Here is a 22,489-nt window from a genome sequence, read left to right as displayed (position 1 = left end):
GCATGTCAATGTTGTGCGAACGTAGAGGATAATAAGATGTTGTTTAGCGTATTGCGAAAAAGCGGACACAATTGCTTCTTTGTTGCAACATCTTTCAACGTACCCCTTGCTCCAATTCCCTACCCCATTCACGCGTCTCATATGTTCATCAAGACGCATTGCATTGAGGCGATGCGTATGCGTGTAACTATGTATGTGTCTAAGGTGTGATCGCCGTGGTTCGTGTAACTTGTAGCCATCCATCAATGTCCACATTCGAAGTTCAATGGTGGCATTGTGGTCCGGTCATCTGCGGAGTGATATTCCACCGCGATGCAATCTAGCTGACATTTAATGCGGGACAACAAACAGTTCTGAACAGCTCAAAACTGAATAGCGATATATGAAATATAATTCAGGAAGTTTTTTTTTAGTAAAAACAGCGTAATATAATACAATTGGGGTGCCCTTGATTATGTGTACAACTAGTTATACTCCTAACGAAAGGATAACTTACTATGGGCAGTTAACACGTTCGATGCTGGGTAGAAGAGCAACTGCTCAGATTGTTGAGCTGTGTAGAAATCTCTATTCTAACCATTTCAAATACGATCCTTTATGGTTTGAGTATCAATACTAAGTCAGCAGCAAGTCTAGCAAAAACGATTTGGTCTCGACAAATGTTCCACCGTCGAGAAGCACGTTCCACAAATCTGCCCTTTGCAAAATAATGTCTCCTTGCTATCACATCTGTCTGCGTCTAACAGAACACTCATATAACTGTCTATTTTCTTAAGAACATTTTGAGAAATAGGCTGCCCGCATAAGAGACAGTCGTAACTATATTCATACTGTGATTTTGTATGCCAGCCGAAAGTAATTCTTGTAACTTTATAGACCACTCTAAAATACTCATACAACTGTAAATATTTAGCTTTCCGTCTTCAACGGCCTATTGACCTAAATAGGACACCGCGCTGTTGGGAGTAGCCTTCAGAGCGGCGGATTGCCGCCTGACATAAAGAGAACATGCGCTCATTTTTTTGGTGTCATGACCATTCTCGATCTCCGTGTGTATATTTTATATACAATATATATATATAGACAATGATGGTTTGTCAAAAAATAAGGCTTCCTTTTCCAAAAGTTTTGCTATAGGTTGTCAAACTGGAACTTGTAATTGGCATCACCGATCATTCTTTCGATAACGAAGTGCGACGAGGTGCCGCTGGTTGAACGCTGGAAATAGCGCTGTTTTTTTCAATTATCTAACTGCTTTGCAAATACAGCATCTTATACTGAATATGACGAGGCGTTCATAACATGTAGTTGATGAAAAAAAGCTATCGTCTTTGCGTTAATCTGTCAGGGTCACCACACACTTCGACGTTGACGCTGGCAGCTAGCAAATATAGGAGCCATATGGAAAAATAGATTAAACTCAAGTCTCACGTAGACGCTCTAAAAATGTCACTCCACTAGTCCGCGTTCAATTTATTCGACCGAGTCGAACACAGATAGAAGCAGAGCGTAATGTAATTATATCTTTTTTACAGCTATGCCATACCTAGTTTCCCTGTTTATGTAACCATTTGCAGATTAACAAGTGTTTTATGGAAACGAGCCAAGCGTCGATAGGCAACCGTCGATGCTCAACAAAGCCGACAGTCATACTTTTCTATCGGACCAATATGCGATCTGAATCAAATAAGGAAAGGAGATGAAATTAGAAAAAAATATAATTTGCAGATCAGCACAAAGTGGCAAGTAGAGCCTCCGTCACAGCCAGAACCGTCGGGATCGGCAAGTCGGCGCTGTTCTAGCCCTTCACAAGGATCCCAGTACATGGTTCGAAAAAACCGGTCGACTTATCTAAGGTGGATTAGTGCCGACAATGAGACAAATTAATGGAGGTGTAATGTAGGAGACACCTGTGAATGCCCTAAACATCATGCGAAAGTTATCGTTATAAAACAACCGAGAGTCATGTCGTTTGTCACGGAACGGTCACAGATGCACAACTTGAAAACCTAGTATCATATTCATGCTGTTCATTCAATTTTTCTAACCTTCTAGACGCTTCTGCTCCTCTGTGACACAAATTCGTCACTGGACAAGCGAGTTTACCTTGACTAATTATTCTCGTAAACAAAGTATGTCTCCAGCTTCAATAAAAACTGTGAGTCACTGTATTAAGATGCGATCGTGCATACACTACCGGTTTTTCCATTTTCAGTTGGTCAAATATCCCCATCTACTGACATGTTTTTTTTTTGTTTTTTTTTAAACGTAAATGAGGTTTATGTAACTTGGTGGAAAAACAATCTAGCAAAATAGACGACCATCATATTTTGGGAAACATTCTGCTCGGTACATAGCTATTCTTAGTTAGTGCAACGGCACTACGCTGAAGTGTCTCAATTTGGATTAATAGGCCACGATTTCACGAGCCTGAGTGCGCGATGTTGCTGCAATTCAGCAAACAGTCAAGAGTGGCAAACGGCTGGCCTGCTCAGCAGGCCGGCCGATCGGCCTGAGCGGGGGGTAAATGTCGACTCCTCAAATAGTGCTTGCTTCGCTTCGGTTTACAAGTCTACTAGGATGAAGGCAGAACAAGCCAAGCTAAAGGTCCGCCGCACGAACGAATCAACAGCAAACGAGGGAGCTCTTTCGATGGAGGGAGAGTGAAGTCGCTTTTCGGTCATGGGTAAAAGCAGCGTAATAGCAGAATCATTACTGTTACAACTTGTTTAGCTACTTAAATCGTCTTGGTTTTCGTGCCAGGTTACTATCTAGCCGGCGAACAGACGGCGCGTCCAATGAAGGCAAACAAACGCGGATGGGCTGCTAGGCTAACCAACTATAGGAGCACCTGGTGGCACAAAAAAAAGTGCGGGTATCTATATGTGTACGAGAGAACGTGCTAGACACGCAAAGCAAGAAACGGAGTGCACGTAACTTGTCGCTCCCCACACATCCACATACTCACAGTGACCGTACAGCACGCACCCAGTTAATCCAACCCAGCCTGGTATAATAGTAGTAATAATATTATTATTCGAATTACCGAACGAGAGATTATCATTGTATCTTTGTCTGTGTCTCTCCCCAGCTGCTGCGTGGGAAGTTGTTCGCATGCCACCTTTCGTTTACCCCACTGTCCGAACAGAAACTGTTTAGTAATGCTTCGCGGTAAAAAGACTAAACGAGGTAATGTACTTGAGCCGGTATAGAATTGATCGTAGATAGCCGGCCATTTTCAAATGCCAACAAGCATAACTAAACTATAATCATCAAAAATTATAATCAGCAACGTTTGCGTTTTTTCGGCCAGAAGATCACCTAACAGTTTTAGATGCATACAACCACGCACATCTACGGTGCATGCCGTCAAAGCAGTTCCAACCTGCTAGGATATTTTTGTTGCGGCATGGGATGCTGACCATCAAAATAGACCTAGGACAGTGCTCTTTTGTTTTCGCGGGCTGGTCGCGACTAGCTGTTAGCGAGAACGTCACGCCCTTCTTATGTATACAAACACATGGGGCTAAAACTACTGATCAAACTATTGTATAATATGGTACGGTGCAGCAAAAGTGACCGCGTTCTTATACCACTTAAATCCCGGTCGAGACGCGAGGTCACCACGAAACGTCTTCAAGATATCTCCTTTTTCTCGTCGTTTCATCTTTCTATAGCCCGTACGTCCTTCGGCCAGCTATCTCACTCTGGAGCGTTTTCTCTTAGAAACACGTAACCTTATGCTTTCAGATGCGACTACTGCTGCTGCTGACTATAGCTTGCCGTTTCTGCCACTGCTGCTATTTTCTGTAGAAAGGTGCAATGTTCTCTCTAGGCTAGAATGAAAAGCAACAGGATGGCTAGCCGGTCCATTCATTAGCATCGACTGACTGCCATCAGCGACGCCATTGAAGGCCATAGCACAGGTAGCAGTTACAGCCTGTCGATCTTCAATGGTCGAACGTATGCAGGGTCTGCCTGCCTGCCTGTCTGGGTTCCAGTTAGGTTATTCACTGGCTAGCTGCTACTTCGTAGTCGATGGCGCAGTAGTAGCAGCCGCAAACTGGTTTTTCGTCGCCCGTCATCTCTGCTTCGTCCCTTAGTCATCATAACTGTCATTGCTATAATCCCCGTAGACTGATATAGCGGACGATGGCTGTCGCTCGTTCATTCGTCTGACAGTTACCATAAGCTCCTTGTTGTAAGCGTTATCGCTTCGGATGCAGTTAGTCTAACTGTGGTACTTCTACGGCTCCTGATGCTCATGCTCATGCTGGTCACTCATCCAACCGCGCAGCAAACAAGCAGGCGGCCTGTTTGCCTGATTCCCTGTTTATCCGTACGTCTTTTTACGCATGCCTCTATCACCCCCATTCGTATGGCGTCTGACTGATTTGTTGGCTGCGTACTCGACGCCTACACTCGTTTTACCGCTTAGCCGCTTGTCGTATTTACAGCTTTCCCATAACTCGTAAGGCACGACATAGCCGTTAGTGGCCTAGTCAGCCAGTCGTCCGGCCAGCCACCGTCCTCGTTGGCCGCGCGTAATTTTGCCTGAGCACTCGAACGGTTGCACGGCTCCCGGCCTGTTGTGCTGCTGATGATGCTGGTGCGAACGTTAGTTTGTGAGTGCGTGCGAGTAACAGTGGCTATTGTGGCGACGGTGCTGGTCGCCATGGCGGATAACCTCATAATAGCATAGACAGGCAAACGAAGGAGTTGCAGCTAGTGGTTTTCAATCTACGAACCGACCAAGTAGCCAAGCCACCGAATGGCGACCGCAAGGACGTTGCTTGTGATATCGCTCAGATTGTAACCACGGATAAACAGTGAACGACGTAGCGGCTACACGACGGCAGCTGCTGCGACGTTGGACTCTGCGTTGCTGGCGTAGTCGTCGAAGCCGGTCGGCCGGCCGGCCAGCCGAGCAGCATCAGCAGCATAAATATCAACGCTATAGTTGCGGTATCAGCATCCGCTGAAGCAACGGCCCTGAGGCTTACACGAATCTCCTGCGGAAACTAGGCTTCTGCAATAAGAGCCAGACAGGCAACTAGCTACTTGGAGAGCTAGGCATTGTGTAGCGATAGCATTAGTGATAATAGTAATAATAGCAATAGTTGTTTCCAGTTGTATGCTCTTTGAAGGATTGATAACTGATCAATCATCCGACAAACAAAACAAATTCAGTTGAATCAATGAGCTCGGATAAGCGGAGCTGATCATGACTAAATATCGGTAGCATGACGAACTTCAGAACGACATTACCACAGTAGTAGTGATTCGATGATTGCCCGTGTTTACGAGCTATTGGAAACGAGCGCGATGCTCGTACAAGCATCTAGCGGTCTAGCCCCAGTTCTAGAAGCATTTATTTAGAAATTAGAATTTCAATAGCGATTATTTTGACGATGCCCTATAGAAGGATCGCGTAAAAACACATCAAATCATCGGTACTCATAGAATAGCTATTTAAAGCAACCGTCACGGGACCGCCTTTGAACTTGCTCTCTGTTGTTGCCGTTAGCGTGGACCATCTACGAGCCGAGCTCATAGTGATGAAGCTATGCCCATACGTTGATTGTTTTAGCTGCTACGACAGATGTCGTCGCTGTTCCCAGTGCTCCTGGGGCTTATACTAATATCAGCGTCAATGGTAAAGGCGACAAAGCAAGGTGGCGGGAATCTCACTAGAATTGCACGTTATCCTGCATGGCCACTAGCTGGTCTGGCTGCGCCTCCTTTCGCAATGCCACCAACCCCCTTTTCATTACTCCATCCTTTTGCTGAATGGTAAAACAAGCATATCAACAACTATAGCTACAACAATTATCCGGGCCGCTGCTTGTTGTACTAGTAATAGTTAACAACAAGAAAAGTCACATACTATATTGTATAACAAGCAATAGCAATTGTACGTTATATCGAGCTGGCTATTTATCTGCCGTAGCCGGTTGATGATGGCGACTGGTTAACCCGCGACGGACCGAGCGGCAATCGACTCGTTTGTTGTCCATTGACCTCAGCTGCCGCTATAAAATCGTTCGTAAAGCTCCCGACGAGGAGCGCAACGATGGTAGTCAGCTAGGACACAGCCTTCGAAGATGTGCAACGGACGAACAGAATGAAAGGAACAGATATTGGCTAGTCGACGCTAGAGACCAGTTAACAATATTATTGTCAGCATTATCTTGATGGAATGAAGAAAGCAAGAGCTTCATACGTGATAGCACTCAGCACAAAGATATACATATATATTGGTACATACGCACCCGAGTAGATTATGGATGTGTATAATATTTAGATATAAGGGATTCGAACTTCTGACTGCTATTGCTGCACGTTCGATAGCTAAAATGAAGAAAGTCCTGTGAATATAGCGTGATCATTGTTCGATCGATACAAGCGCGGCGGCTTATATCGGGCGCACAGCCACGCCTGTAGAATCGCTCAGCTATCACGGCGACATACCAAGCGAGGCGATATAATGGTCTTAGTTATTTAATTACACGCAAGTCAATAGAACAGGTGCTTTCCGTCGTTAAAGTATTATACATTGTACGGCTAGTATTAACACTAGCTATTAGTTAATTATTATTATACTACGAGTATTAATACTAGTAATTATAATAGAGTTCATATAGAAACGCACGATTGGCGTATTGTGCTTGCCCTGCGGTTGCATGCACCCGTTTGATTTACCTCAATGCTTTACCGCGCTGTGTTGTGTCTTCGTGATTCGTTTTCCCTTCATATAGCGTATGAGGAATGCACCGTTTACTGTGTCAATGGAAGGGACAAAAACAACGCGAAAGGAAATATTAGGGGACGCCCCGCACTGAGCTGAAAGCGTAGACTGTCAAAGAACGAATGTAATGTTGGAAAAAGGTTCTCGTCAAACAATAAATTCACAGGCATCATCACCGGGACCCTGCGACCCCTCAAGGAGCAGCCGAGCCACAAAAAGGAAGCAAGAAAATACTCGAGTGAAAAAGCAGTCATTGCCGAGTGGACACTTAAGGGGTGACAGGGACCAGCGCGAACGGAATGGGAAAGTACGGTCTACTGTATGTTCGACCACGTCAAGCTGAGATTGCTCTGCTTGCTGTTAACTTGACTAACACAGGAAGCCAAACCTTGGTTTCGTTGGGGGGAAATTTGCTGGCGGGCTGCCATGTGCTTTGTCCAAAATTCCTCTCTCTATCGTCGCCGCCGCCCCGTTAACGATCACAACCAATGTGTGCGTATGTAGACGCCTACCTCTGCATCCCCGATCATCACTCCCCACCTCTCTTAAATATCTCAGCGTTGTTCTCGCTACATCGATTTCACCTTTTCCGCGCGCCTGGAGAGGTGCGCAGATGCAGGCGTGAGAGAGACAGGCTCGGCGAGAAAACCTCCTGGCAAGACACCATCTTCAAGGGACCAGTGCCCTTTTACCATCGTTGAGTCTCAAATTCTGCCGACCCAACTTATACGGACCATGCTACAGCACACAGTAACCCTATTTCTTTCCAGTTTACTCTACTCCTCTCTCCGCCTGTGTTCATCGCGGGCCCCCTCTTTCCTTTCTTTTCTCTCGCCGTCTGGCAACTGCACCTAGCAAGACAGGGAAAATACGTACGAAAAAATCCGGGAAGAAAAAACTTCCTAGAAAAAGTTGGGTTTTATTGCCGAGTCTACCACCGTGGACGCAACCGAACCCGGGACGGCAGCTGGTAAACCCTCAGCGGATGCATCAGCTACGTTCACTTTTAGTGTTGCTGCTGCTACCGGGTCAATAAAAAAGACGCATAGGAAACCCCAGGATATCGCTACGCTCCTTTAGTTGCCGAAAGCGCGGCGGTTTACAGAGCCGCTGCGCTGGTAGACGCAGATAGAGTGTGATTTTTCCATCAGTCAGTTAGTCAATCAGGACCGAATCAGTCGAGGCCGGCTGACAGACGAGTCTGTAAAGTCAACTCGGGGATGATTACGCGTTGTGGGGTATCACACATTTCTGCTGTTAAGAAATTATTGTAGAATTGAAGGTCTACGTAAAGGTACTCGGCTGCTAGGACTGTGACTCGGCTACATCATAATAAAAGTATACCAAAAACATTATAAAGTGCGATGACAAAGAAATACTACCGAAGATAGCGATCCATTCATGATTATGATTTGGTTCACATTGGAATCGGGCCTTTGCATAGCGGCACAGCTCCATGTAAAACTCTATACTAAAGTTCGACATATCTTTCCTCAGGGGACAAATGTGCAGTCTTACAAGGAAACATATAAAATATGAGAAACAGGTAATGATGATTGCTGTCCAATTGACAAACTTCACATGGATCTACCTACCCGACCAGTGGCTTGTCTGCTGGTGCAAGGTCGCTGCGTTTTCAAGCGTCTAGTTGTAAAAAGTTTCTGAAATTAAGGGTAAACGAATGAAATCAAAGGCCATCATCATCAAAATTCTCACCTGCATTTAATTCGCTTAAGATTCTCTGCTTTCTAGTAGGAATTCTGCTAAAGGAGAATAAGTGGCCACCAGCTATTTTTGACTTCATCTCTGCTCAGCTTCACTCTTCATTCCTTCGTGCAGTTATCGAGGTTGAGGAACAACAGTAGGAGCAGTGGCAGCGGCAAACGGACACCAAATGCCTCCCGAGTGAAGCCATATATAACAAGCGCACAGTTGAAAGGTGATAATGATTGTGATGACGATGGGTCGAAAAGAGACTTTTGGTTACCAGCAGAAATAGCCGAAGTTATAAATGGACGCTAAGGCCGATCAGGTCCTTTTCTCTGGCACTTCGTCTGTTGAAGCGTCCCGCTACCACCTCAGTTCCATGAACTATCTTAGTCGTAGCTGGTAATAGTAACGGTCATCCTAGCTGTCAATAGTGTTAGAGTAAAAATAATAATGAGTAGCAGCTGAGACGGTGCTCGTGCTTGTACTATGTTCGTAGCGGTAAGTGCGTCGGCATGAAATGACGTGCAGCTACAGCGAGCGACGACGAAAAGGCCGTCAAATAACAGTGGCCGTGAACAGTATAATACGAGGTAGCTAGAGAATCCTTTGAATAATGACAGACATCAGTGAAAAAGAGAAGACGGAACCGAGTCCCAGAGGGGAAAAATAAAAATACAAACTAACGATATATTGACAAGACAGACAACCATGCGAAATGAACAACTACACCAACGTCGGAAGCAGCAGCAGCAGCAGTAATAATAACACCAACAACACTGCTGGTTCTTGCTAGTATATAAAGAGATATATGCTTCCATATTGAAACAACAGCAGCGGTCCTGTCATTATCGACCGTCGTATATTTAATAGACGGTAACGTGATGCGAAGATTCGAGGAAGAAGTCCTACGCAAATTATGGAAAGCGCTATTGTCCTTAAAATGATGAATAGCAGGTAGGCTACAGCGACGTATAGCTGGGAATAGGAAATTCTGCATGGCCTGAAACCTGCACGTCTTTCTTAGGCTATCCATCTACTGGTACGGTTTGCAAATATCAGCCAAAATCACCCAGTTGGCTTGCAGGTAATGATTCTAGCCGGTTGCTTTGTTGATCGCCTATCGGTTGATTGTTGTCCTTTCTGGCAGCTGTCGCCAGACTAGGGCAGGCTGTTCGGCTAGTATTAGTACGATCCAGGTATTTCAAGCGTTCGCGCGGCTAGCAATTCGTTCCCCATGTTTCTCGTATTACCCTTCTCTATTAACAGTAGTCCTTGACAATCAAAAAACGTGCTCTCAAATACATACATACACACGCATATAAACTAATCATCAAGTAACGACTGCCACAGTTAGCGGAAGCAGCGCGCTGCACCTTGCGGGACCTAACATCTATGCGCGTTTTCTTCCTCGATGACGCCGCTGTCGTCATCTTGTTTCTGCAGATATTACCGACTGCTGCCGCCATGACGTCACAATTTACGCTGAAGCAGGTTCTGCTGGTACTACAATACTTAGTGCCATGGGCTTGCGAGCAAGCGTCGTGCGGTAAGACACAGGAGCGCGTCTTAATGCGGCCTTTACTCCTGATACCTAATACTGTCTGTGTGTCTGTGGACTAATCGTCGCGCGTTCTCCTCTCATCGCTTTGCACGCGTGTCTGTGAGGGTTACAAGAGAACGTGTGCACGCGTTGATTTGCAAATCACTGCTGCTGCTGCTGCTGCTGCATGTTTGCTTGTTGCATGTATAGTAATTAACCGACCGACCAGGCCAAAGTGTGCGTCTGTGAATATCGTACTACCGCACGCTGCAGCAACAAGGAACGCAAAGGAAAGGTTGGCCGTAATGGCGGGGCCCACTATTGCCATCATCATCATCATCGCAGCCGCTGGCTTATGGCATTGGAAAAGACGTAGCCATAGCTTGTGCTTCAGCTATAGCTGCTTCATCGATGCTGTTGCCGCCGCCACCGGTAAGGCTAAAGCATTAGTAGTCGGCACAAGTACTAAGTGCCTCGATGGGCGGTCGTGAAAGCAGTAAAAGCTAGCAGTAATCCTAGCAACGAAGGAAGCAGAAGTCCGAAATACCAACAAAAATCCACAGAGGTACGCGTACACGAACACCCAGGCGCACGCACACCCAAACATACACACACGGGAATACGTACACAAAAACCGACAGCAATAGAAGAGCAGGAACGACTTCGGTCCTTATCTGGCCTATGCTGGCTCGAAGTGGCGGGTTGTTGCGCCCTGAAGCGGCTGCCATGGGCTGGCAGTCTTAGCCACACGTTTATTAGCTGCTACATAGTAAGATTTCATCGATGAACGGCCGTTGCCTACTTGCTTTTACTGCTGCCGCCGCTGCTGCTGCTGCTGCTGCTACTGCGTCGACAACGGAACCCTTGAGCTTCTTATTCGTTGCCAGTCACCGGCTTCGGGCCCACAGATACTACTGACGCCAGCGCGTGTGCAGGATCGGTTTGACGAGATGAAGGCGCAAACAAAGAGAATGCGACAACGAAATAGAAGCGGCAGCAGGCGCGGCGGTAACTGCAACTGGGTTCTATTTCGTTCTAGCGAATTACGTGAGCATTTACTGTGAGCATTGGCGGGCGTTTGCGGCCGTGCCACAGATGCTGCTGTTGACGGTGGGTTAAGCGAGAAAATGGGCTTCTTCAGCACCACTGATTGCTTTTGGGTAAATAATGTCGACACTAATGTCATTGTACCGAAATATCACTGCATAGTCTCGAAACGCTACTGCGACTACCTGCAGCAGGCCGCAAGCGGCAAACAGATTACGTGCGCTGCACGTTTGTCCGTTAGTCGGTAACACTTCCCGACTCATTGAACGTAACTGCTTGGTAAGTCGAAAGTGTATAGGGAAGAAGAATCTCTTTGACTTTTCAAACGGACGTTCGAGCCATACAGTTACAGCAACGATCGATACTGCTTTATGTGTACGTTATTATGTCCGATATATTTTTATGTTGGATTACGAGCTGGAGTCTTAGAGCCTGTCGGCCGCATTAGTTCCATAACGTTATCGTAAGCACTGCAAGGGCACATGATGGCATACTGAAGATGATTTTGTCGAAGAGCTGCTCAACCCAGATAAGCACGCAGTCGATCTTTCACAAGTCGAATCCCAAACTCTGCATAAGAAAGTGCGTTACATTTACCTTCAGTGTTTGAGCAACATTGGATAATAGTCTACTGTATATGAAGACCGCGTACGTAATAAACTCGTATGACTAGTCTGGACGGAGCTACAAACGCCAGCTCATGTTTTCGGCTGCAAAACACTGAAGCATCGTTTAGATGTTGACTATCATGCTGCAGTTACTATTGGCAATGGTAGAAACTCATGCTAACACATATTAGGCGTATATAAATTGAGTTCCCGTGAAGCGTACGGCGCTAAACTGTTCAACTATCGGTGGATTAAGCGATCTCATTTCGAACTAAACGCCACAGTCTGAACTGTCATTTACAATCAATAACAATTACTCCCCCGCACACGTGCATATATCGTTCATTGTTTGAACTATTTTTACCGACTCGTTCACAGCAGACCTCATCTAGTCCTATCTACCTGGCAGGTGGGAGTCTGTGGGCATTTTGGTGCCGCCATTTCTTAGGTTGTCCCGTTCAGAGAACAATGGCCGCAACACAGAAAAAAAAAACTAACTCCGATTCGAAGGGAAGAAACGAATACACGAACGGACAAAATAGTGTTTTCCGCTAACTTGTCCCTTTTGTTACACACCTATACATAACCTCATTGTACAATGCGAAGTATACAATGCAAAGAACAAGAAACATCTTTTAAACATACACACAAACACACACACACACACACACACACACACACAAAACAGAGAGAAACCGGCCACCTCTTCTGCGATTCAAGACAGACCAGACAGCCACCCAGTTAGCTTGCGCAGAGTTTAGGGAGAGACCGCCAGAGAAGGACTTCTAAGAGCGAGGCCGGCGAGGCTACAAATAAGTGAAGATTTAAATGCAGATGAGTGAGAAGAAACGATATGGCACGACTGACTCAACAGATCATGGAATGGAGGAAAGCCCCTCCACTATGGAGGACGGGTTAATGGTGGTAGTAACCGCAGCAAGGGGTGTGGGCAATAAACTAAAGAAAGTGTGCTGAGCCCGGGTGGAAGATATGTCGAACCTTGAGAAACGCACAAGGGAAAGAACACTGAAACGTGACCATTTCTAAGCACTTTGGAAAGCCCTTCATTCCCGTTCCATAGCTTTTACCCTACCCCTGCATGGGCGGTGCTAGAAATCTCAGTGCCTCATGGCCAGTTAGCGTACGGTAGCATGTACAATGTCTGTATATTGACAAGCAGTAATAATAACAGCAGAGAAGGAAAAAGAGAAGCTGGGCGAGTGCTAGATGCCCACCTTCTTTTCCCATTTCCTCACAGCCCCGTCCTGCCATTACCGCTACTCAGCCCAACCAATCAGTCTAGGGCCAAAGAAACGGCGAACGGGACAGCGAGTGCAGGTGCGAGAAGGGGGCCAGAGACAGATCTACAGTGCGGCCACTACTAGCTAGACTGCCTTTGCTGCTGCTCGTTACATCGCCCTTGTCCTTCCCTAATGCTAGCAGCTTTTCAATGAAACAGAAGATAGAAGAAAGGCAGTGTAGACGATAAGAGGGACGAACTGATCCTCAATCGGCCAAGGCAAACTTTACTTTGACCGGCAGCCAAGACAAGAGGGGTTCGTTGACGGCAGCGGTACCCATGGACGTCGTCGACACTAGGAACCAAATCCCTCGACAGAGTCTCGCTAAACGGACCGACAGACAGATATGTCCTTATAGATCGCTGAAGTAAGGCAGAAAACAAATACTCAAGAAATTGGTAGCAGATAGTCTCTCGCTATCTTTCGAGAGAGCTAGATAGAGAGAGAGGCGGGCGGGGGGGAAGAGTTACTGCTTCACTGAGAAAAGCCGTATTCTAGTCCAGCGGCTTTTACAAAGGGAAGACGATGAAAATGAAACATATCATTTGACAGACAGCCTTCGCTCGGCCATGTAGACCCGACTTAGTTTCCGTCTAGCTGGTATCGATCGAAACTATTCACACACATCATGGCGCATATACGAGAAAAAGCATATTTTCGGGACGATAAACATCTGCTCCTTTCATAGAAGTGCTGCACTGATAACGATGTGTGCCCGTGTGTTTAGAAACAGTCGGAGGTAGAGGAATGGAAAACACGGCATACAGAAATGAAGGCAGGGACAAAAAAAGCTAGGAATCTAACCCAAAATAGAAACTTCGCTAGAATTTTTGGCTGGAGAGCTCTTTCTATTAAAAGGTATGCATGTATGGAAATATGTATACGGAGCTCGGAGACAACACTGTAAAAACAGCTACAGCGACATCAGGAACACCTGAACCTTGTCGAATGAGGCTAGTTTTATGTACATATTAGCTAATAATGTCGCTATAAAGTCGACGAATCTCGTAGCATGTACGTATCTCTATAAGAAACCTAATTTCTCAAAGTCTGTGTATTCCTTCGAATTAAATTGCTATGTATATAAAATAGATGAGTGCTTGTCAGAACTATTTCCATATGATGTTCACAGCCGGTGATGTCCAGTTATTATTGCTAGGTTTTCCTTTATTTATGTCTATAAAGGCACAACAATTCATAGCTTTTCGCTGTCTTCTACCGGTCTATATATTTTTTTTGTCCCTTCATTGACCACTTTCATATATGACGCTGTGAAGGAGTCCAGCGTATTGCACAAAATACAACAACAGGAAGACAACTGTCAAAATGTCGATAAGCAGACGATGATTTAAAACTTGAAAGTTCGATTTATAGGCGTCCATCTACGGCCTCACAGAGAATACTGACAGACAGGCATGGCCTTGCTGACATTCGTAGCTTAGTTAGAGTTTCCTCATAATCGAAGTGTCAGGTCTTTTAGACTACAGACTGCCGTATGTTGCTAAAGCCTGACACTGCCCAAGATAGGGTCGAATCTATCGAAAACTCTGCTGCCAGTGAAGGCATGTCGGCATCGATAGGGAGATATGACTCCCAAATTGTCCTCTATTCTATCGAGCTCTATTTTGAGGATAGGCGAGATGCTCTGTCCCGCTCTATAAGGTATACGCGCACGGACGCGCTCAACGCTGTTGCGTGTGCTGTTCTGTACTCACATGCTGAAGATCAAGGGGCAGTGTAGCGAATGGGTCTCGTCAACAAATGCTCACTTTTTAAAAGCGCTCGCTACTCACAGGTCGCTTAGGTAGAAGCCGTCGGGGGGAGTCAGAAGAGAGGGATGCTGATGCCCGAAAGCTCGCGACAGTTGGAGCCGTTGATGTAAGAAAGCGGCCAGTGTCTATGGCGGTAACAGTGGCGGCTTGAAGAGCACCGCTCTTAGAGCAGCTCTCGAAGGGCAGTAGTGGGTGAGGTGATAAGATTCGCTTCTCAGCTGGTAAACTCGAATTGGATTAGTTGAATGGATCAGTGGAAGGCAATGCGTGCGCGTTTAGACGGGACTGGCTAATCGAACTGCTGGTTTACTGAACGTTAAATAGCTTTATACTATCGCATCTGTACGGGCTCCAGCTGCGCTAGAAATAACGGCGCCTACAAACAGCAGAGAGAAAGACAACTGACGTTCGGGTTCGACTAAATAATGCTCAGTCAGTAAACGCAAATGGCAATGGCGGCCGCGCGTCAGCCAGGCGGCTGAAGATGCCAACTTTTGATGTGACCAACGTAGGGTCAGACAAGGAAAACAAGTCGACCATCACAGTACGGTGTCTAAACATCTAGTTGCTATTAATGTCGACATTAATTCAAATCAGGCCGCATACTTACATATAACACAATACTAATCATACAGGCTTACTGGTGAAGGCCTGAAGACAAGCTGGACACCTAGCACGTGATCTAGGCTATACGAATATCGACAGCAATTGATTTACCTAACAGAACCCTCGAAGCAATAGTTAAAATGTAACTCGTTTTCCCGTTATCAGCATCTATATGGCAGTAGCATGTCCTACCTAAAAGCTAAGACTCTTTGATAACCGCATATATACTCACACAGTGTGTCTGTCAGTGATTATTGGTGGCTGCATTAACGAGCTGGGTTAAACAAAGCCCAGCTCGGTCCCGGCCAGCCGTTAAGACCCCGTTGTCGTAATGTCTACTCAATGTACAGGTGGGCGCCATAGGCATCGTTTCACTGTCCGCGTCAACTATCACAATTATTATTAGCAGTACGACTACCGACAATGTTGCTCTACTAGTATATGTGTGCATCATCATCGTCATCATCTTGAACTTTCCTCTGTATTTCGTGTCGTCGTATTGCTAAGTATTTGGCCATCAACTCTGCAGCTGCTTCCGCTGTACTGGCAGACATGGTCTGCCTTTGCGGTAAAAGCCTGCTGAGTGACCCTATTGGAACTGGGAATCTGTCCGACTGACTCCTTGGCTTCCCGAACCGCGCCAATGCTGGCAACCATCCAGCAGGCACTTCTGCTGTTGTTGTTAGCCGGTGATACCGCTAATGCTGCTGAGAGCTGCCACAGGCAACCAACAACGAGCAGAATCTGCCTGGCTGATTCGTTCTCTGTATGATCTAGCAGCAGCAGCAGCGGCACAAAGGCATACGGCAGGTCGCCCGCCGGAGCAGGACTCGCAGCCGTCACAAAGTAGCAACAGTTGACGCAGCATTTGCTGGCAGCAGCTTCGCCGACGCCGCCGCCGCCGCCGCCGCCGGCCGGCAGCGGAGAAGGAGAGAACACCAACAGCAGCAGCATCCGCCACCGCCGACTTCGCAGCACATACAGCACAGCAAAGCTGAACGGTCACAGCTGCTGTTGATACCGCCGCTGTAGCAGCACACAGCCGTACAACTACGGCGAGTGGTTTCGATTTCGACAAAAATTAAAGAAAAAAAATTGGAATTTAGAAGGCTTGTAAAGCGAGTTTACGAACAAGACCGATATCATTCGTTATCAAATTTCGATGGCTACGTAATGTCAAAGGAAACAATCAATTGAAACGATAGAAGGATGCGAAAAGTTGCGTGTGCTAATTCTAATGTCCAATTTGAGACATAACCGAGCATTGTGTGATGTTCATCCTGACGCCGCATCGTTTGAGATAACGATAATGGCGACGATGAGAAACGCTCATGGATTCAACAGCAAGTGATCGTAATACGCTGTTCGTGGAGACTATTTACACTACGTCGATATACATATGTATATATATATATATATATATATATATATATATATATATATAGATGTGTATGTGCAGGTCCATCGAGCACTCGTAAACAGATAAGCTCGTAGATAACAATTGTTACCGAAAACTTCGACGGCGTCTTTCAGAGTGTACCTTCCGAGACCGAGAAAAATCAAAGAGCTTCGCGGGAATTTTTGCTGATTTTTATCCCTGCGACAAAAACACTGGCTAAATGGATAAGGTAATTTAATGACTGCTATTGAGCATACATACCTGAGAGTATTTACTATTAAAAATCAGTCGTAATAACTATTGAGCTTACGGTGCCCTTACCTGATTGGTTCACAGATGCATACTGAAGATTTTCTGGGTCAACTAGTAGAGAGATCCGAGTCTGTTGGCAGTAACAATAGTAGTAGACTTTGTACTAGCTTTTGATGGATGTTTTGCTTGTAATTACTAGAGTTTTGAGATGAGGGGGGCTGCCGTAATTGCAATTGTTTATTCGTCCTTGGCGGTCGGTTACGGCGCGGCGGTGGGGGCGTCGTCGCTACGAGCCCTTCTTACGTTTTCGTCCAATTTGAAGAACCTACGTTAGATGAACACAAGCTGCTTGCAGGCAAAATAACAATAACAGCCACAACAGTGACGACGACGACGTCGTCGTTGACAAATTTCGTCGGCCCGGCAAACCTTCCGACACGGGAGAACACTATGTGAGTAACCGTTGCAATTGTAGACGCATTTAGTGATAACCAGCCCTGGTTGTCTCTTTTCGTATAAATTGTTTTGTCGTCGAAGGCTTCGTGCAGAACATTTCCATTGTCGATTTTGCTCGTAACCTCCTCTTCTTTAGTATTTAATCATTTAGCCGAAAGCGCGCGCGTTTTTCGTTTCATTGTACAACGTCGACCGAAATTGAGTACCATTACGTATGATTTGATTGCCAAGTTACCTTCGCTAGCGCCTGCTTCGTCTGTTTCTCTTTGCCTTGTTCGATATTATTTCTCGCCTACCGCGCCATCACCACCGCCACCGCCACCGCCAATGCAGTAAGCAATCACGTAAATTCACAATCCAACAAATGCTATACAAATATATCATTGTATACACTACCGGCCGTCATGTCAATATTAATTGTTGTTATCGTTGCTACTGTTGTTATAGGAGTAGCCCTGGGAGCGTGTGCCGGGTGAGTTCAATTGAAGTCGTATACTGTTGAACGCTATTGATGTTCTGAGCGTTACTGTTTGTTACATGCCTGCTGTCGTATGGACTGGGAGGGATATTGTAGTTTTGCTACGGGGTTGTGGTCGTCGATCGTATAAACCAACGTGTATGACCAACATTCACGTATTCTATACTTTATACTATATATGCATATTTAATGACTGGCGTTCTTCGATCTACTTTTCGTTCGCAGGTCTGCGTCTGCCTGTGGGTGTCGGGTGGGGTGTGCAGGGATGGCTGCAACTTGTTGCCGGAAACGGCGCCTCGTATTCTCATACAATGTATCTGTCAAGCACACACTCTATGGAAAAAGAGAACACTACAAAAAGTCAACGATTGTAACGCCGGCCCTTGTTCTACAACAGCAAGAACAGCCGCCGCTGTCGCCAAATTCCGCCGAGCAAAAGTACAGTTAAGTTCTGGGAAGGCGGAAAACAGCTTGGACATATCACACTGTCACACGATCCCGGACCTTAATCCATCTCAGTCAACTGCCAACGAAACCATTCTGACGTGACACTGTTGATAAACACTATCGGAGTTTTGAATTCTGGCCAGCGGTCTATTTCTGTAGCGGTACGAGTAGCAGCGGCGGCAGCGGCGACGGCGACGGCAGCGGCGGCAGCAGCAATGTCGACGTTAAATATTTCTGTTTGTACCGTGGCGTTCCTGTTGCTGTTGTTTATACCGCAATGTTTTTCTATCACTCGATTTGTCGCCTACTCTATAGCTTTGTGAGTCACTGCTGTTTTTGCGTGATGTGATACTAGTAATATAGCTGATATAGCCAAATGCCTGGCAGCTGATGGGTACGTCAGTAGATTGTTCAGTTTGCTAGCATCGTGAGTAACGCATAACCGTGTTGTGTTTTATGTTTGTGTGTGAAAAGCGAATATGGATGAACGAATTACTGAGTGAGTGAGTGAGTGAGTGTGTATGTGTGGATGCTGATTGGAATATCCTAAGAGTACGCACACAGCCTACATTGGCGTCCCTGGTGGCACGCACGGGGCACTTCTATGTAGTGGTGATTCAACTGCTAGTACTAGTGCTGGGCTAACGGTGACAATGGCAAACAAACGACGGCGACAGCGACGACAAACTGCAAGTCGACAAACTAGGGGCGCACACCTCCATGCGGGAGCCCTGTAGTATTGCTAGAGGCTGGCAGCGCGCTTGCTTTCGCCTTACCGCCGAGGGTGCCGCGGCGCTACTGCTGGCGCCTGCTCCGGCCGCCAAGGCCACTAGTCGGGAGCATGCGCACCCCGTGCTGGCTGCCACCCTCTCCCAACAGCAGCAGGGCCCCGGTCCTCTCTCCTCGCCGTCAGCTAGCCACCATCAGCATCATCGTCAGCAGCAGTGCCGGCCACCGCTGCTGTGGCCGTCGCGAGCCACAGCCGCGAGGTAAACTCGCGCCGGCGACTGCGCGGCCGGCGATGGACGCAAGGCCGTTGCCACGAGCAGCAGCAGCAGCAGTTATTACAAAGGCAACGAGCACAAGGAAGCCTGAACCTCAAGGTCCAAGGCCAGACGAGTTGCTAACCGCCGTTGCGACCACCCGGTGCAGCAGAAACAACAGAAAACAGGGCAGCCGCACGCCGAAGCTGGTCGCACGCAGATCGCTTCCGAACTGGCGTTACCAACAGCGTTGTTTGCTGCTGTGGAAAGACCATTACCGTCAAAACGATGGGTAAGATTAAACGACAACTGCACGTCGCTCAGCGATCGATACAATGTTGCGTAACGGCAGACTGAGGTTCATTAGACCGATTCATTCTGAGGTGACCGTTCATCTCATACAAATGCAACAGACTTTTAGGTTGAGTCCAAAAGAAGGGACAGTAGGTTGTTACTGGGCAACTTATTTTCCTACCCCGGGAACCCGGAGGATCATGTCAGCCCAGTAGTGTGGATAGCTCCAACTCTTCTTTCTATTAGCGGATTAAATGAAAACATGCGACTCTGTTGTTTGCGCAGGCAGGAGAACTCATTACAATTACTGAGCAATTTGATTAGCGTTTTTTTTTTTCGACAAGCAGCACGATGCCAGTTTTAAGGATACTGCCTCCTTCGTTGTCAGCGCGATAACGTAAATAGCTTGGGCAGGTTACCATCAACCCAGAACAGACTAATAGCTATTGTATGTTGTAGTGATGCAAGTAGAAAATCGCAGCGAATCATTTTGTGATCGAGTTGTTCCACTGAACCAACCCTTCCTGACACTGATGGGACAAGGCTCTTATCGTTTTGCCTCGGTCTCTACTTAAAGCCCCTTTCCCATCAACTCTTTAGTGCCTATCTCTCCAAGCAGGCGGCGATACAAAGGGCAAAGTTAAGTTTCAAAACGTAAGGGAAAATGTGTTTCGCAAGAACTACCAGCCACAAATGAACTGTATCTATGGCGTCCTCCTTTCTCTATGCGCTGCTTGACACTCAACGAAGACGCCTACATATAATCAGACCCCCTGTATTCTATCTCGTTGCTTAAATTGATCTGTCGTTAATACGGCGAGACCTTAACGTCGTTGAGGACCCAGCTATATGGAGGGTACAGACGACATCAATAGGTATTCAACGATCATTGACTGTAAGTCTAGGACGATGCTAGGCTTTAGTAACGGCATTTATTAAATAAAGCGACTAATATTGGGTCAGGCTTTGTTTTTCTTTGTAGCACACAAAACTTAATCTGTTAAGAAAGAATTGTGTTTTCACATTTAAACAAGGATTGTAGATAAAAAAAAATAGCTATAGGCTGTGTCACAAAATAAAATTTTAATTAATTGATTAATAGGCTCACTAAATTCATTGTCAAGGTTCGAAGTCAAGTCAGTAGGCTATCTATTGAAAAATAGCTTTCTTTTCAAAGTGGACGAATCTTTCTTTATCTAGGATGCCGCCAATCGGGAACAATGCCTTCTTATCATTAATCAATTAGTTAATAATAATTAATTAATTTAATCACAATTCTGAAGGATATCATTAGAGAGTATGAAGCTATATGCCTTGTCTTCAGTGTCACAAGAAAATCCAAAATTTCGACATAAAAAAAAAGTGATGAACATTTGCTAATAGAGTTAGTTACAAGGTGAAGATAGTAGGTAGCGGTAAAGTTACAAGATAACTATGTGAAAGTTTGAGAAAGTTTACTTCTTATGTGCTCTAAATATACTGTAAGTTAGGTAAAGCGAACCACAGCAGAATCAATTTTACGAAGAGGCTAACTAATATCTACACTGAGTATCCAATTCAGAAGGGACTTCTACAACTTGATCAGCCACGGATTCCAAAGGCATTTACGAGCTTTGTTACAGTAATGTCATCAAGACGTATTAAGTTATTTTATTGCCGTAATTCTATGCGTGTTCTAAAGAACTTAGCTACCTTTACGATAGCATTCTTTATTAGAATTATTTACGTTAGTGATCTTAGTGGTCTGATCGTACATAGTAAGCATAGCATAATTTATTCGCAGGCTGAGAATTTGCTCAAACTTGTGTACTTAAAGTGTGCTGGCCAATCTGTAACTTCACTTAGAAAAATTGGTATAGTCGTGTAGAAACGACCAGATTAATTATTCCCCTAACAAAATAAAATGTCTTATAGAGATAGGTGTAAATTTTACTTGTACATTGCTATTATATTAAAATATAGCTACAGGTGTTAAGTCCTCGCGTTATGAACTTCAAGCGGTTTTATGTAAATTTGGACTATTGACCATGGCTTTGGTCCGACCCATTTGTTCCACATTGACGAAGATAAGAGGTGGTAGATCCTATTTGATATTTTGCTCTACTCGATAATGTAACCACTAATAAAGAATCGAGTTCGAAGTAAAGAACAGGTTCTACAATTTTTTTTTCAAAGGCGTTCTTAACATCGAATTGAATCATAGCCCAATTTCAGACGCAACTCCTGACTACTTTCTAGGCTGTGCGAAACGCATTGGGGCCGTAACATTCATTTACCAGATGAGGAAGAGGTAGATCAGCGTTAGACAAGTGCTTTTCTTGTTGTTTTGTTTTGGCGTTACTACCGTGTGGACTCCATGAAGTCGTCACCTCAGCCAAGGGTCTGCTGTCACTAGAAGGTCTAGCCTGAAGGGTCTTGCTAGGTTTACCTGATCTTTCTCCAACAGACTTACAGAACGGCATGGTAACTATGTCCCATGGCAACAGATTGCCTACGCTAAAACATAAACCAAAGATGGCCCCATCTTCATGATGATCATGACAATGCACTCAGAGACGCACATTAGCCACCTAGACCATGCCGCCTCAGGAGTCCTCTGGGAATAATATATTGTTTGATGTACATAGCTATGTACAATATGCACATATTGACTCATTGTAAAAGTCGGAATTTTGATAGCTAAATAGGTTGGGGCCAACGAATTCATTAAAATACTATCAAACTATTATGGAAGCTAGCCGTTATCTTTCAAAATGAAAATAAAAACCGAACCTGGAATCGGAAAATCATTTTTACGGCAACGTATATGAACATGCAATAAGCTTAATTCGAGTCTTGTGATCATTCA

The 22,489-nt window shown here is 45.6% G+C and overlaps 2 protein-coding genes across 11 annotated transcripts in view; one reads left to right on the top strand and one right to left on the bottom strand.

The window, feature by feature from the left end:
* LOC111248584 (phosphatidylinositol 3-kinase regulatory subunit alpha-like) overlaps positions 1–18,146 on the bottom strand; it is a 104,091-nt gene extending 85,945 nt beyond the window's left edge. Inside the window, exon 1 of the mRNA XM_022801145.2 lies at positions 17,053–18,146. The gene's annotated coding sequence lies outside the window, so the exon portion shown is untranslated. The remainder of the gene's footprint in view (positions 1–17,052) is intronic.
* Positions 1–22,489, top strand: part of LOC111248586 (uncharacterized) — a 108,103-nt gene that overhangs the window by 37,156 nt on the left and 48,458 nt on the right. Inside the window, exons 4-6 of one of the 10 annotated variants that reach the window (XR_015327265.1) lie at positions 6,759–16,733; positions 16,866–16,960; positions 18,143–20,603. The exons of 5 other annotated variants lie outside the window; for them this stretch is intronic. Coding sequence is in view for 1 of the 5 variants with exons in the window: in XM_086988287.1 (XP_086844413.1) it covers positions 16,866–16,960; positions 18,143–18,365 (318 nt within the window). In the remaining 4 variants the exon portion in view is untranslated. Of the gene's footprint in view, positions 1–1,577; positions 2,194–6,758; positions 16,961–18,142; positions 20,604–22,489 lie in introns of those variants that run through there. 4 more of the 10 variants (XR_015327259.1, XM_086988287.1, XR_002672606.2 and 1 more) reach the window with 4 other exon arrangements.

This window comes from Varroa destructor, unplaced genomic scaffold, assembly GCF_002443255.2.
Source record: "Varroa destructor unplaced genomic scaffold, Vdes_3.0 BEIS01000004.1, whole genome shotgun sequence".
NCBI classification, from domain to species: domain Eukaryota; kingdom Metazoa; phylum Arthropoda; class Arachnida; order Mesostigmata; family Varroidae; genus Varroa; species Varroa destructor.
The sequence above is the reverse complement of the archived record's forward strand: the minus strand, read 5'-3'. Positions and strand labels throughout refer to the sequence as shown.